Source organism: Trichosurus vulpecula, chromosome 7 (assembly GCF_011100635.1).
Source record: "Trichosurus vulpecula isolate mTriVul1 chromosome 7, mTriVul1.pri, whole genome shotgun sequence".
Lineage (NCBI taxonomy): Eukaryota > Metazoa > Chordata > Mammalia > Diprotodontia > Phalangeridae > Trichosurus > Trichosurus vulpecula.
In genome coordinates this window covers 106,068,464-106,085,568 of record NC_050579.1, presented here as the reverse complement: position 1 = coordinate 106,085,568, position 17,105 = coordinate 106,068,464, and the positions used below count along the sequence as shown (strand labels likewise).

Below are 17,105 nucleotides of genomic sequence, written 5' to 3'. Positions count from 1 at the left end.
ATCGACAGCGGCAGCAGCATCGACAGCGGCAGCACCGGCTCCAGCCATGAGCACCAGATTGCCAGGGTTCCTCAGACAACTCCGCTGGGCGCAGCAGCCCCCGGCCCCTCGCGCTCTTCGAGGCTGCCGGCAGAGCATCCCTGCACAGCGGCTGTTCCCGCCCTGCGGGAGCCTCCAGGTGCCCTGCCGGGCTGGCAGCGGCGGCGGCGGCAGCGCGGGCAAGGGCCTGCTCGACCAGCGGCGGCTGCGGGAGCCGCAAAGCGGGAGCAGCGGCCACGCGGGAGGGAAAGCGCCGCTGAGGCCGGACGCCATGGTCAGGTAAGCTCGCTCAGCCCGCTAACTTTACCGGACCGGAGCCCGGGGCGCAGATGGGGTCGGCTCCGAGGCCTCGCTTCTGCGCCCCCCCCATCCCATCCCATCCCCTTAGGCGGCGAGAGGGCAGCCCGGGGCGGGGGTGGGGGAGGGGACTGTGTGCTTGGTGACTACTTGTTGAAGCCTCTGATGTGGCAGCCGGCCGCCGCCGGGATGTCGCGCGGGACCGGTATGTGCATCCCGCCGCTGCCCAAGCACGGCGGAGAGAGGTCCCGAATGCGATCTCGGGGGAGCCCTGCGGTGCCCCCCGTGCCGAGCGTAGAGGCGAGGGTGCTGGCGAGGGGCTGCCCCAGCTCCCCACGTGCGCCCGAGCGCGCCGGCCCGAGCTCGGCGCTGGCTCTGATGCAACCGCGTAACGCTTTGCTAAAGACGGAAGGAGGAGGCCTATCAGACTTCTGCCAGCTCTCTGCTTCCCGCCATCCCCCGCTTGTGCACACGGCAGCTGCCTGCTCCGGAGAAAGGCCCGGAGTTTGGGTTGGGGGACCCATCCCCATTGCAATCGCAGACGCATACGCCTCCTTCCTGGCCGCTCTGAATCAGCTCGTTACGCCCGGGCGGCGCTCCCTGGCTAGAAAGTTGTTTGTTCCCCCATCCAGAGGCACTAACTGGCAATGAGTGGTCAGCCTGCCCTGGCAGCCCTTAGACTTGAGTCATGTCTCAGAATATTTGAAAAAAAAAAAGTCCAGGAGAGGATATTTAGTAGCTTGATTTCATGGCTAGGTGCATTTACGGCTTTAAAAAAATTAACTCTAGGCAGCTAGGTGGCGCAGGAGGCCCCGGAGTGAGGAGGACTTGAGTTCAAATGCAGCCTCAGACACTTGACACATGTACTAGCTGTGTGACCTTGGGCAAGTCACTTAACCCTTGTTGCCTTTCCCCCCCCCCCAATTAACTCTAGCGGTGGGGTATGTTTACATCTGGTTGCATACCAAGTTTTCCTATGGAAAAGTAAGGTTAAAGACTACTAGGTGTCTTTAGGGACTGCCGAGGTTTGGGTATTACAATGCAAGCTAATGAGGCACTGGGGGTAGGGGTAGGGTTGTTGAATCCTAAAACGTTGGACACAGCAAATGGGTGAAAGCGGCCACTCTAAAACTTGTGTTTTGTTTAAAAAACAAAACAAAAAAAACCTTTTTTAGCCCGGAAAATGCCTGAACTTGTTAGTACCCGGGGGACTCCTCCCCTAAGCCATCTCGGCTGATGGACCCATGCTTCTGTACCCTACCCACCTGGAAACGTTAACGAGCCTTCTTTCCATTAAGGTTAATCATCTCATACTATAGTCAGAAATTGAAGAACAGGTGTAGTAGCTCTACAGCTAAGGCCTTTTGGTTGACACACTGCCTGTCACATAGTAGGCGTCTAATACATGTTTGTAGAGATTGGTTGGGACTCAGTGTAATTAATGATGGCTTAGTTACTACAAATACTTCAAGTCAGTGGCTGTTTGTGGGTGTGTGCGCCGGCCTCACACCTCCCCCCTACAGAAATTGCAACCCCTTTGTGCCTAGGCCTAAGTAGATGGTTTCAGCAAATTTGGCCACGGCCAAAAAATAACCAGGGAACCCAATTGGTTCTGATCCCCCTCCATTCCAGACTTAGGTGGTGTGTAGTTATCAGATATTGGAGGTGACTGAAAAGATTATAGATTTAGAGCTGAAAGGGTTCTTTTATTTATTTATTTATTTATTTATTTATAAGTTGTTTTGTTCATGGTCCTCTAAACCTAAGGGAAAGCTTACAGCATACAGGTCAGTCATGTACACCCCAAAGTCACTTGGGGCAGAGAATTTTGGTGTGGGAGGTGGGCGGGTTGCTTTGAGATACAGCCCCCAGGAAAACCACCACCATCAGAAGAGACAAAATCAGAAAGTGAATATGGGAAAATTGAGGGGGTGGGGGAGTGGGAGCAGAATCCCATATTGAAAATACCAGACAGGAAGGAAACTCAAATGTAAACTGATAAATCTACCCAGAAACCATTAAGAACAGAGCTAATTTTGACCTACACTACCAGTAAATAAGTTGAAGCATCTATGAGCAAATACTGCAAACCAAAGGAAAAGGAGCCAACACTTGAATGGACAGAACTTTGTGGAATGTGAGAATATGAAACCACGACATGCTGTTCCTGAGTGGGCCAAAGGAGAAAAGAATTAGAAGAGCAGAATTTAAGGACCACACAGTAAAAATAGTTGGAAGGGATTGGGAATGCAAAGATATCGAAGTAAAGGACAATCTAGAAGAAAAGTTAAAAAACAAAAAAGCAAACATTGAAACAATATGCTCACTATGCAATCAACATTCTAATCTCAATGACAAGATGCTTAGAAACAACCTAATCTACAATAGATCTCCCAGAAGAACACACTAGAACAATGACCAAAAAAAAACCCTAAACACCATAATGCAGGAAATAATAGAAGAGAACTGTCCAGAACTTCTGAACATAAAAAATGAAATACCAGTTGAAAGAACTTAGTTTCACTCCAGAAAAAAAAAAGGCTATAAACTCGAAGACATGTAGTGGTTATAATTCAATTCAGAAACAAGTTCTACAACAGATTGGGAGAAACTTGCGATTACAAAGGATAATAAGTTTGAATAATAAGACGATTCTGCACCCACCATAAATGTGGAAGGGAATGGACTAATATCTTTTGAAGAATAATAGGGTTAACAGTACATGAAAAAAGATGGCTATTCAACAACAATAAAGAAGTGTTTGAAACATTTTTAGAGAAGAAAAACACTGATGAGGTCAGGGAACCATGTTTTTAGGGGTGGTCGAGACCCCAAAATACCATTCCTGCTGGAATGAATTCCACTCAAGCCTTCTCACAGCCAAAGAAAGACAAAGTTTATTACAGATTCACCATAATGGGTAGTCTTGAGAAATCTCACCATCGTTTTCACAAGCTGGCCAGATTCAATCTGAGCTAGATTGAGTCTGAGCCCCTTCATGGAGGCAAGATAAAACTGTATATACAGATAGATTTGTGGGAGGGATGTAGGATGGTCCTGGAGTGATGGGAGAAAGGGTGTAGGGAAGGTCTTGAGGAGAAGTCTAAGGAGGAGCTTGATGGGACTGGGGTAAGGTCAGACTCCAGGAACCAAGAGAATGGGCTAGGGGAGGGTAACAGATTTGGGCATAGACACACTTTTATAGGATCAAGGGTGGAAAGTAGCCAGACAGTGGAAGGCTAGGCTAGGTTAAGAGTAGCCTAGCCTAGAGATTTGGGCCTAGCCATAAAGTAAATTATGGCCTCAGGCAAAAGCCTCATCTAGTGGGAAGATCCATCTGATTCTTTGCTTCTCAGACACCTTAAACAGAAAGTCAGAGATGAGTAAATAGCTCCAGCCAAGGACAGCAGCAGTCACAAGATGACAACAGAGATCAGTAAGACACTTTTTTTCTAAATATACATAAGGAGACAAGGGTGAATCCAGAAGTCAGGTGGAGGTAAGTGAAAAGGCAGGCATGAGGCATTATAAACTGAACTGGGTGACATCCTGCCCGTAGGTGAATCAATGTTTTGTTTTGTTGTTGGACTGCATTGCAACATGGGAGGGTACTTGAAAGGGGGGTTGGGAAGCACAGGGCTAGAGAGGAGTGTGTAATGTGTCCTGGTCAAATTGAAGACTAGCAACAAGGGGAAAATAATCTCTGTGTCAGAAAGAAGAACTTCGAAGGGAACGAGTGAAGTAGAAAGTGAAAGAATTGAAAAGGAAAGAGACCTTTCTTAGGTGGTGGGAGGGGGTGGGGGTTCAACTGATAAATCTTTTTCCTGAAGAGCTAGGCTATGAAGGGATCTTGCACTGGATGTGGCCTGGGGGATTTGGTGCTTGAAACATCTACTTGTGCTGTCTTGGGGGGTGGGGGTGGGGAGGGGGAGCTAAAATTCCTAGGGAGTTAAAGGACTTATGGCATACTTTAAATGGGGCAGCAAAAGAATATACATATTTCTCACACCACATGTAACTTGGAAACAATCCAATAAACCAGAAAGATTGACAGATTAGATAAGAAAACAAAACCCCACAATATGTTGCTTACAAGCAGCACATTTTAAAAATAAGGACACACAAAATAAAACAAAGGATGGGAAAAAATTTACTATGCATCTAGTGAATCCAAAAAAACAAGAGTTGCAATCGTATTGACAAAGCAAAAATAAATAGACAAGGGAACTATTATGCTGAAAGGAACCATTAACAAACCAATATTATTTGACTATAATATCCCCTTGCCTCATAGTAAATTTCAGCACTCCATATTACCTGTTGTTGTTCAGTCATGTCTGATGTAGTTTGCCATTTCCTTCTCCAGCTCATTTTACAGGTGAGGAAACTGAGGCAGAAAGGATTGAATGACTTGCCTAGTAGTGTCTGAGGATACATCTGAACTCAAGTCCTCCTGACTCCCAGGCCCAGCCTTTATCCACTGAGCCACCTACCTGCCTCCATTATTTCTAGGTGCAAATGTAAACTTGGTTTGCATTTGATCTCCCTTACAATTAAACCCCTACCTGCCCTTCTGGTGCTTTTATATATTACTCATTTTAAATCCACTATTTAGAACACTGCCTGAAAGCTAGGAAGCACTGAATAAAGTGTTTATGGATTGTTTTGGTTGATTTCACCCTGGAAATGACTTTGATTTCCGTGTTCTATATTTGAAATGAGATATGTGCAAATTGCTTAAAATGTTATATAAATGTGAGCTATTAACTACTGTTGCAGTCTGGCACTGCCTGCCCCCAACCCTCATCCATAACTTCACATCTCTATTCTTTTTAATTGCCTTGATCCCAGAGGTTGGTAGTGGACCAAGTTATCTCCAAAACAGTGGCAGAAAAATTCACCATTAGAAACATTGTTTGATTTGTGGTAACAGTCTGTTCTTTTCAAGTAAGTAATGGAACAATCTTGAATCCTAAAATAAAATCATATGAGCTTAAATAAGACTAGAAACTATAATTATATAGTTCTAAAAGTATAGAGTTGGAAGTGACCTCAGAAACCATCTAAAACTATCTAATAAATACCACCCTGTCTTAATAAAGGAGGCTCAGGCCGTTTCAGAGTACCAAGGTAAAATCAAACCTAAGTTTCTGTCCTTCCTTAAACCTAATTTCACTTTGTTTCAGTTTAACAAACATTATTTAACAGAGGGCATCATGATCTAGTCGCCCTAGTGGATACTTTGCTGGGTTTGGAGTCAGTAAAAACCAAGTTCACACTGTTCCTGACATTGTATGCCATGGCTCAGGTCACTTAACCTCTTTATTCGTTCATCATTCAATACTTCAGCCTCAGTTTCCTCATTGCACTTGCCTTCCTAGGTTGATGTGAACAGCCTTAACTAATTGAAAGAGCCTCCCCAAAAAGGAGGGGAAGAAAAGCTTGGGGCCTGGAGAACTCTGTTAGAACTCTTTATAGCTTTCTGTGTCTTTTGAGGAAAGTGAAAGAAGCACTAAAGTTGTCCCCTCCTCTCTCCCCTTCCGGTAAAACCTTGGGGCAAAACCACCCAAAGGCCCAAAAGAAATCTTGTGTGTAAAACTCCCTTGTCACCCTCAAGTTATTTTTAGATCTTATATCATTTACCAGATGAGCATAATTTTTGAAATCCTGTATCTACATTTTCTGTCTCTCTGCCTCTTCTCCCTTCTCCCCACATATAGTTAGTGAGGGTGGCTTGGGAAACTTGTTAGAATTATAGGCAAAGTCTTATTATATGCCTGCTAGGTGGTCCGGCAGATAGAGCACTGGGTCTGGAGTCAGAAAGACCTGTGCCACCTCATATACACTATTTTCAGAGGAGTAAGGGAAAAATGTGCCAGGAACTATGCTAAGCACTTTACAAATATTATTATACAAATATTTACAGTTGAGGAAACTGAAGCAAAGAGATTAAATTATTTGCTCAGGGTCACATAGCTACTAAGTGTCTGAATTCAGACTTGACCTTAAGTCTTCCTGACTGCAGGCATGGTGATTTATCCATTCTACCACCTTGCTGCTTTTTTTCAGAAAGAACTTATATTTTAAAGTGGGGTTTGGAGCAAGGTGTTGTTTTTTATAACTGAAAAAGCTGAAAGATCGAGTTATTCTTTTTTGCCAAAGCTAATTGAGGAAGGATCTTAAGAGGTGAATCATAAAATTAGTTGCAGATATTTTCTGATATTGTTATCATTGTGTTATAAGGTCAACATCTCTCCCAAAGTCCATTTAAATTGTTCTGTTTGTGAGAAATTTACATATCAGTACTGTGGATTTTTTTTCTCCAAGCTCACACATACACATATTAAACAAAGCCATATCAAGCTTTTCTTATTCTATACATTGCATCTTCTAGTCTTGGGGACCTTCTAGGCCAGATAAGCTCTGATTCCAGTTTGTCAGGCTGCTCTTTTAAACTTTTCTAAACTCAGAAGCAAATGTAAATGCCATTTGTTAGCTATCTACCCTGCCTTTGTTGAACTCTCTCAAATAAAAGGGAAGGAGCTTTAGCATCTACCCATTTACTGCTAGGATTAAACATAACCTGACCATTTCTAACCTTTATTCCCCTCCAAGTGTTCTACTATCCAAAGACATCAGCCTACTTGCTTGTTGGATGATTAAATATGAGCCTTATAGACTTTTTTAGAAAAGGATCTTTGGTTTAAAAGAAAATTGATATGGAATTGAGTATGAGCTGTTGTTACCTTTGTGATTCTGGAGTCCTTTACTTTATCCACCACATTTTATCTTCCCCTCCATTCCCCCTATCCACTAAGTAGAATGAATGTTATAAAATCTAAATAGTATGTATAAACTTGTCTTAGAGGCACAGATTTTGAGTTGGAAGAGGGCTTAAAGACCACCTAGTGTGAACCCCTTTCCCCACACCCCATCTCCCCAACGTTGAGTTCCAGAGAGTAAATGTGACTTGCTTATTGACAATTTGTATAAAATCTCAGATTTGGGATGTCAAGAGATAGAGGTTGCCTTTATCATCAATTGGTATATGGCATTACCACTAATTAAACAATCATCACTAAACTTCAAGAAAGGAGAAAGCCTTAGAATCCCACTGGAAGGCTCTTTAAGAACCTTGTTTCTGATCTTAACGAATTGTGCCTTATAGTGGAAGGGTAGCTGAAGTCCAGTCTAGCCCTTCTTTTGGTTATTGCCCTTGACCTACTTGCCCAGATGTGCTTGAGTGGGAGTGTTTAACAAATGCACAAGAGAAAAGGGTTGATTTCTTGTAACGCTCCATTTTATTTCCTGTCAACTCTCTTCTGGAGATGCTAGTCACAAGTACAGCAGCCTGCAGTCTGGAGCTAGAGGAAGAAAAGGAACACTGCCTAATCCACAGCCTAGGCAACAAGCCACCAAGTAATCAAGAGTTGTTAACCATTTGTGACTTTCGTTGTTGTTCAGTCATGTCTGACTCTTCATGACTCTATTTGGGGTTTTCTTGGCAAAGATGCTGGAGTAGTTTGCCGTTTCCTTCTCCAGTTCGTTTTACAGATGAGGAAACTGAGGCAAACAGGGTTAAATGACTTACTTTATCTCTAAACAGAAATTTGAAAAACCAAATTCCTTCTGAGTAGAATGGTTAATAACTCTGGCTGATAGGGTTTAATGTAGTAGTGCCTTGCTAAATGTTGTAATGAGAAACATTAATTTTTCAGTTAACAAATTTCATGCATTTCAATGAACAAATCCTCTGGGAATGGTGCTCTTATGTATTGTTAAAAACAATATTCAAAAATTGCACAAAGCGGAGCTGTCTTCCTTATTAGTAACTGTCTTTAAAAAATTCATTGCATACATAGCTCGTATCTCCCCAGATCCTAGGGAAAGTTGTGGAATAAATACTTGCTCTTTCTAGGCTTTCTTCCTTTTCCTCACACCCCATATAGTTCTTTCCTTGCCTCTGCCTCTTAGAATTCTACTCCTACTGCAATTATGATGCTCCCTCTTCTCTGTCCCTCAAAATCTGTTTTTTCCCATTCTTCCTAATTGATTCAGGTCTCTGAGAAAATGCTAACCCTTCTAGCCAAGGTTAACCCTTCTATTTGAACCCCAGATCTTATCAACCCTGAGACTGTGCCCCTTTGGTCATTCCCTTTCACCTCAATGTATCTCTAGCTTCTGACTCCTTTCCTGATCCCACAGTCATGCTTAGTTCTCCCCATCATTAAACACTTTTCATTGACTCTACTACAATTCTCAAGTCATTCATTGCCAAATTTCTTTTCTTTCTTTCACAACCAAATTCCTAGAAAAAGTCTATAGATGACTTTATGAATATATGACTTAATGAATATAGATTTCATTTATCTCTACATTTCCACCTCCCCCTCAATTCTCAACCTCTAGCTATCTTTTGAAATCAGATGGTATTCTAAAAAAATACATATATGGATTAGAAGATATTAAAATTAAAATTTTCATTCTGGGTAATGATTTTTTGTACCTCTCCAATGTACTTGTGGAATAAATCATTTCAAGAGCTCTCCATTGTTTTATCTCCCTATTAGATTGAGCTCATAGTCTATGAGGATAGGGGCTAATCACCAAATTTTTCATCTCTTTAGGTGTCCAGTATTGTGATCTGGACATAATTGGTACTTAATGTTTTCTTCCACTGCTAATTGTAGTTTTTTTTTTCCTGCCACCCTAAAATTCATTGTTTCCACACCATGTTATTTCACCTTTTTAATGAGGTTAATGCGTGCTTTGCCAGAGCTAACACAGTATTTGGAAGACTCTGCAGGAAAATGTGGGAGAGAAGAAGTATTAGACTGATTACCAAAGTGAAGGTCTGCAGAGCTGTTGTGCTGACTTCATTGTTTAAGCCTGTGAAACCTGAACGGTATACTGGTGCCATGCTTCTATTTGAATTGCCTTAGGAAGATTCTGAAGATCACCTGGCAAGATAAGATACCAGCCACTGAGTTCTTTTCCGGAACTAAACTGACAAGCATTTAAACTCTACTGCAGATAGTGTAACTGCAGTGGGCTGATAGCAAAAAGAGCTCACGTGGTGGTCACAAGAAGTGATACAAGGACACTCTCAAGGTCTCTCTTAAGTACTTTAGAATTGATTGTGTGACATTAGGGACATTGACACAAGACCACCCAGCATGGCATACCCTAATCAGAGAAGGTGCTATGTTCTGTAAGCAAAGCAGAACTGAAGCAGCTCAAAAGAAACACAAATTTAGAGAATCCACCGCAAAAACATTCACATGGACTACTTGTGGTAGAACATTTCAAGTGTCTATCAGTCTGATCAGCCACAGTCAGATGCACTGTAACTTGATTCTCATAGGAATGTCGTTTTGGTCCTCTTGGAGAACAAAGGACAACAATATATTTTTGACAAATTAATACATTGTTGAAATATGTCTTTTGTTAACAGATGTTTAGCTGAATTGTGTTTCTTCTCATTGCAGAGAAATAATTCAGAATTCAAAAGAAGTTCTGAGTTTATTGCAAAAAGGAAACCCTACCTTTAAGCCAGTACTTGCAATTGTCCAGGTAAGGTTGAGAGTATTGTTTCAGAAGCTGTTTTATGATATATTTCCATTTTAAAAATTTATTTGTGGAAGCTTAGCTTTGAAATCAAGAAGGAACAAATAGCTTTAGGTTTTCTTATTTTTAAAGCAGCCTGAAAAGATCTGATCGCTAACAATCTTTATAGTACTTGTGCATAAATTGGATATTCTTTTAGTGAATTGAGACTAAGGAGTGTTCTACAACATAACAAAAGAAATTCACTTATTTTTATTCTGAAAAAAAATTAAGCTTCAAGTGTATTTAAGTGCCTACTGTGACAAAAATTATTTGAGGATCAGCAACGGTGCAGAGATATGATAAAAACCAGTTTATACATAGACTCACTGTATGTATCAGTCACCCTTGAGCAGCATGCTCTGCAACATTATGTAAGTTAGAATTACATAAGAAGGATGAGTACAATAGAATTTCAAAGAGTAAATAAGGGAAGGTCATAGTTTACAGACCAAAGAACAATGGCCAAAGGGAGAAAATCTGTATCAAGTAAAACGGGAAACTAGTGGGAAACAATAACTGATATCTAAAGCTATAAATTTGCAGACTGATAGAATAGGAACCAACCAGTTAATGTAGCTGATATCTTGGGTTAATTTTGCAGACTTTAGCCAATTCCATGCACTGCTTATCTTGAGTAAATTGTGATAATAAAATTGAATCCCAAATTTTCTTATTATAATATTAAATATGTTTAAATCATAATTATTACTGCCATTGAAATTTTCTCATGGAATTCTTCACCCTTCCCCTGCATGGAGCCACCTGGTCAAGAAGATGGTATTTGAGCTGGTTCTATTATCATTCATTTCATTCATGTCTGACCCCATTTGGGGTTTTCTTGGCAAACATACTGGAGTGGTTTGCCATTTCCTTTTCCAGCTCACTTTACAGATGAGGAAACTGAGGCAGACTGAAGCAAAAAAAAATGACCTGCTCAGGGTCACACAGCTAGTAAGTGTCAGAGGTCAGATTTGAACACAGGAAATTGAATCTTCCTGACTCCAGGTCTGGTGCACTATCCACTGCACCACCTCACTGCGCCCAGCCAGGGCATTGTTGAAGCCAGCATGCTGCACTGTATACATGAAGGCTTAGGCCTCTGAAGTTCCCATTATACTGTAAACACCCTTTAGTCTGGGAGCTGTCACTTGCAAAGAAATTTCAGAATTCCTGTATCGAGTAAAGAAATGCTGCCTTTGGAAGACTTGGTTCCTTCTTGCTTGGACACTACAGTAATCTTGCTGATAGATCTTCCTAAATTTGACTCTGGGGCCCAAATTCTCCAAAATTCATTCATACCTCAAGTGACCTCTCAGTCCTCGTAAAAGTTTCAGCTATCTGCTATTTATCTGTGTCGAGCCCCTGGCCCTGTTTTCTTCTTTATTGACTGCCTGGGCCACCTACAGACACCCTTGTGTTCTTGCCTGCGGCCTGCCTCTCCATCACACTGCACTGGTACTAGTGTCCCTGTGCGTTCCCCACCAAGAAAGTAGTTTCTACTTAAGCCAGAGGTTCTTAACCATTTTATGTTACGGACTCTCTCTGGATAATATTTGTAAGTAAATGAAGAAAATGATAAGTTTATATTAGAAGTTAGTGAAAATAAATATGTAGGTTTTTTTCTCATCCTAAATCACTAGACACCCTCCCCCACACCCGAATTCTAAAGGCTCTGTGGACCCCTGGTTAAGAAATTCTGACATTCTGATGTGAGTACTGAGAAGAGTATTCACCTATACTTGAAACCTTTAAGTATGCTTAGATTAAATTTTTATTCAATTCAATAAATATTTTAGTTATCCCTTCCACATCTTGGGTTAGGGGCATGGTGCCCCAAAATCTAGAAAATCTGCATAAAATTCTTTGGTCTTCCCTTCGTACCAGAGAAATAGTCTGAATTCTTTCTTTTGGGGTGTTTACAGTATTAAAAGATAAAATATGTTGATATTATACAATACTATACATACATTTTATGTATTTCTGAGTTTCTAAACTTTTTCTGTCATCTGTTGGCCTGTCATTGCCTGTCATCTGCCAAACTCCAAAAAAAAAAAAAATCCCATCTAATTTCTTATGCCGACCCTCAGAATATATATCAAATGATGGGGAATGTTGTGATGTGGAAAGGGTAACTGTATCTCTTTCTGCTCTACTTTCCTTATCTGTCAAAGGGGAATAACAGTAGTACCTGCCTCCCAGGTTGTGGTGAGGATCAAATGAGATAATATTTGTAAAATGCTTTACAAACCTTAAAGCACTATATAAATGCTAAGATATTTTTATTATTACTTTATTATTGTTATCTACCAGTCACAGCACTAGGTGCTCATGTCTCTTATAAAGCATAGAAATAATGTTAGGGCAGTGATAAGAGGTTGAGTCGGAAGATTTAGGTTCTCCCCCAGTCTCTAGTTCATGGACTTCTGACCTAAGTGTTCTCATCTGTGAAGTGATACTGATGCTACTGCTGTGTTTGGATCAGAGGTCTGACAATGAATGAAATGCAATTCATGGTTTCTTTCAAGGAAAGTGCAAATATTGCATATACCTTATTTTCCCCTCTAATTATTCTATAATCAAAAACATTCCTTTTTGCCCCAATATATTTTTATATATTTTGTTAGATGTTTCTCAATTATAGGTAAAAAAAAATTTTAAAATTCATTTTTTATAATTCTATGCTCCAGATTCCCTCCCTCTCCCCCATCCACTCTTGAGAAGGCCAGCAATTTGATATAGATTATACATATGAAGCCATGCAAAACATACTTCCATATTAGCCATGTTGCAAAAGAAAACACAAATCAAAAAATAAATAATAAAAATAAAGTTACAAAAGGATGCTTAAATCTGCATTCAGACTCCATCAGTTCTTTCTCTGGAGGTTTATTCTTAATAATTACATATTGTTCCTTTATGTGTGTTTTAATATACATTCCTTTTCCCCCCTTAAGGTAGGTGATGATAACTGGATGCAGGAGATAAACCAGAACTTGGCTGAAGAGGTAAGGATTGGACATTTTTGTTCCCTTTGTTCAAAATTATAATTTTGAATTATATGTTTAGGTTTCTAAAAAAGCTTGATTCTTTCTTTTCAGGTTGGTCTGAACATTACTCATGTTTGCCTGCCTCCTGACAGCAGTGAAGATGAGGTAATGGTCTCTTGTCTTCCTTTTATTAATATTGCCAAGCTGGAAGAGATCCAGCCCTTTCTTGTGGCTAAGAATTTAAAAGGAATATAGCTCTTCTACTTGATAGAAATAGTCTTTCAATTCCACCTCTGTGACCTTGGTATTGTTCTTTCACTATGGCTCAGTATTTTCATCTTTAAAATGATGAGATATTGGGTTGGATGATCTCTAAAGGCCCTTTAAGTGTAAATTTCCATTATTTAATTTCATTTTGCTTTTATTATATTAAAGGTTTTGTACAAAGCAACATACTGTGGTGAGATAAAGGTTAGATAAGATGCAATTCCTTCCTTCTAGCACCTTAGCAACCAGTTGATCCATAGAAAACTCAAACAATGAGGCCTTGTTGGCTTACTTTGGTTAATATCTCTTTAAGGTGACTTTTGGACGGATAATCTGAAGCAATAGTATTCTGTTTTCTTAGGGGAGCAACATACCAAAATTTGTGGGATGCAGCCAAAGCAGTAGTTAGGGAATTTTATCTCTCAAAGAGCATATCAGTGAAAAAGAGAGTAGAATCAGTGAATTGGACATGCAACTAAAAAAAACTAGAAGAACAAATTTAAAATACACAATTAAACACCAGAATGAAAATCCTGAAAATCAAAGGAGTAATAAAACTGAAAGTAAGAAAATCATTGAAATAATAAATAAAACTAGGAGCTGGTTTTATGAAAGAGAAAACATAACCCACCAATAAAATAGACAAATCATTGATTAATTTGATTTTGAGAAAGAAGAAAATTACCAGTATCAAAAATGAAAAGGGTAAATGCACAATCCATGATGATGAAGTTAAAGCAATTATTGGAATTATTTTGCCCAATTATATGTCAGTAAAACTGACCATCTAAGTGAAATGAATGAATATTTACAGAAACGTAAACTGCTCAGATTAACAAGAGGAAACGGAATACCTTAAATGTTGTTGTTCAGTCATGTCTCACTCTTCATGACCCCATTTGGGGTTTTCTTGGCAAAGATACAGGAGTGGTGTGCCATTTCCTTCTCTAGTTCATTTTACAGATGAGGAAACTGAGGCAAACAGGATTAAGTGACTTGCCTTGATTCGCATAGCTAGTAAGTGTCTGAGGCCAGATTTGAACTCAGGCAGATGAGTCTCACTGACAGGGACACTTAGTTGCCCAATACTTAAATAACCTTAGATTATTTTCCTTAGGGCCAAGCCTCTAGTTGCTTCTGTTGATGCAGAGATTCACTTTCAGAAGTAGCTAGTAAGGTTGGCATTCCTCACTCATTTTTTTTTATGTTTAGGGTTGGATGGGAGACATGAAAAGGGGCCTCTTCTCTGAGGTTGAGTAGGCCAGCATTTCTTGGTATGCATTGAGTGCTTCATTGGTATTTAGTCTTCAGCTTTTCATCAGACTTGGCAGGGAATATGTTTTGAAAATTTATGATAGAGAAATATTGCCAACATTTGACAAAATAGATAATTATGGAGGCAATATGGCATAGTAGAAAGATGCTCGTCTTTGATCCAGAAGACAAGTTACAGCTCTGCTACTCACTTAGATGGACATATCACTTGAATGCTCTGCAGCCTCAGTTGCTTCATCTGTAAAACTGAATGGGTTGGACTTGAACCATCTAAGGGGCCCTTTGTGATTCTGGGAGTCCCCTACCAGATAAAGTCCTCATGCAATGGGTGCCCAGTCTAAAAGCTCAACTAGAGCTAACAGTTTGATATGCAAGTCAAAAAAGATCTGAGGTTGCACTGGATGGCATAGCGTACAGAACAAGGTAGGTGATAGTCCTTGTACGGACTCTGCCCTTGTAAGACTACATCTGTCTCCATTCTTGACTATTTTGTGGAATATTTTATGTGTGTTTGGCTCAAGGCATGAATCTATTAATAGAGGTTTGCCCTTTGCAATTATAATAAGTTTGCTTCTTGGTCCTCTTCCTGTGGTACTTAACTTCTACGGCTGGCAGAGTAGAGAGAACACTGAGAATAGCCCTTTGTACCTCTTAAGCCCTGGTCATGCTCAGTTTTTTATTATTTGTTGTACGTTCTATCTCTCTTCCAACTTTGTGTTCTCATTTGGGCAGGGCTGACATCGTAAACTTAGCTTTTTTTCTTCTGTGGAGGTTAACACAGGGCTTTACAAAGAGAGGGACTCAAGTCTTTGTAAAATCAAATTGAATCACAGAAAGGAAATCTCATATTCCCTGAACAATAGAGGGTTTATGATTTTATTGAAATTTTTTTGAATTTAAATTTTTTAACATTTTGTTTAATTTTTTAAAAAAATATAATATTTGTTTTGTTATTTATTTGTTTGCTGTATTTTATTCAAATTTTATATCATAGAAAAAGAAAGAGGGGAATGACAACTCAACACTGCTCTTTTTTACCCAACATTCAGCACAGAACAGGAATTAACTTTTAAATCAAAATGCTTCTTATTAAATGTGTGGTTGTTGGTTTTTTGTTTAATCAGGCTAGTTTTTTTATATTTTTCTATTTAGATTATAGATGAAATCTTGAAGCTCAACAACGATGCTAGAGTTCATGGTCTCGCTCTTCAGCTTTCCATCAGCTCATTTAGCCACAAGATACTGAATGCTTTGAAACCAGACAAAGATGTGGATGGGTAAGAAATCACTGTAGTCATTCAGTGAATATGACATTTATTAAGTGTGCAGAGAAATTAAATGGCTTTTGTTGTTCACTTTTATTACATAAATTTTTTCACTAAATTTTCTATTGTGTGTGTTTACTGTCAAGTCAAAAAGAGAACTTGAGAAATCCTGGAAGCTATATGGGTGATTTGAGTCTTTGTAAGGAACAAGTTATAATTTTTGATGAGATATTCTTTTGAATCACTAAGTCGTCATTTAGTAAATTACCTCTCTTTCTGCTCCCTTGATTATCTGTGATTTACCCACCCAGGGCCCTAATTTCCCAGCAGCACTGTATACACAGCATTTCCAGTCCAGTTCAGGACCACAAAAACAACCATAAAAGGTTCTCTTTTTAATCAAAATCATGGTCACATAGTAGTAGTAGAGCTAAGAGTCAAACCCAAGTCCTCTGGCTCTTTCTGTTCTACCATACTGCTTTCATGTTGTCTTTTAAGAAAATTGATTGTTATTTAAAATAGTTTTTACCCTGTTTAAAAAAAATTTTTTTTGTTCCCAGTAAAGAAGTCTCTTAACTGCAACTTATTCCTTGAGTACAAAAATTAAATAACTTGCTCGGGGTCATACAGCCAGTATATATCATAGGTGGAATTGAACCCAGCTCTTTCTGACTCCCAAGGCCAGTTCTCTAACCACTATTTCATGCAGCCTCTCTCTATTTTTTAATCAGTATTTAAATATCCGAAATAATGCATTTTAATTGCATTGATACAATCCATCCCATCCATAAATACTGATTGTCTTCCTAGCGTTTTAGGGCTTCCTTTATTTCAGTTATTACAATTTTTTGGCTTTCTTTACTTTGGCTTTCTAGGTAAGTTAATTCCCAAAGATTTAATGAATATTATTGTAAATGGAATTTCTAATTCTTACGATTTCTTATTGTTACTAATATTCTATAAGAATGTGCTTGATTTTTATGTGATAAGATTCTCTTAAATTCACTACCTATACTCAGTTAAAAGAGGACAAGCTACCTGAAACATTTAAGATCTTCCTTGCTTAGGTCCTGTATATCACCAGTGCGATACCCACAGCGGCTGCTGTAAATATGCTGGTGTATATCCAGGTTTGAATCACAAGATAGAACAGACTCTCTTCATGGGAGACAAAACCAAAACATTTATTCAAACATCAGAAAGCCAAATCCATCACAGCAACAAAGAAATCTATACATATTGTCAATGCAGGGGGCAATGCCATCCCCGGGCCTTCCCTCCCTCAGGGCCTCCCCACAAACAAGCTCCCTCAAGCAAAATCACTCCCTCTCTCACTCCTGCTAGCTACTCTGCTCTCTCTCTCTCC

The 17,105-nt window shown here is 39.8% G+C and overlaps 1 protein-coding gene across 1 annotated transcript in view; it reads left to right on the top strand.

Annotated features, from left to right (window-relative positions):
• The first annotated feature begins 214 nt into the window (after window positions 1-214).
• MTHFD1L (methylenetetrahydrofolate dehydrogenase (NADP+ dependent) 1 like) overlaps window positions 215-17,105 on the top strand; it is a 193,368-nt gene continuing 176,477 nt past the window's right edge. Inside the window, exons 1-5 of the mRNA XM_036769181.1 lie at window positions 215-318; window positions 9,825-9,909; window positions 12,900-12,950; window positions 13,044-13,097; window positions 15,627-15,751. Of these exons, the coding sequence (XP_036625076.1) occupies window positions 311-318; window positions 9,825-9,909; window positions 12,900-12,950; window positions 13,044-13,097; window positions 15,627-15,751 (323 nt within the window). The 5' untranslated portion in view covers window positions 215-310. The remainder of the gene's footprint in view (window positions 319-9,824; window positions 9,910-12,899; window positions 12,951-13,043; window positions 13,098-15,626; window positions 15,752-17,105) is intronic.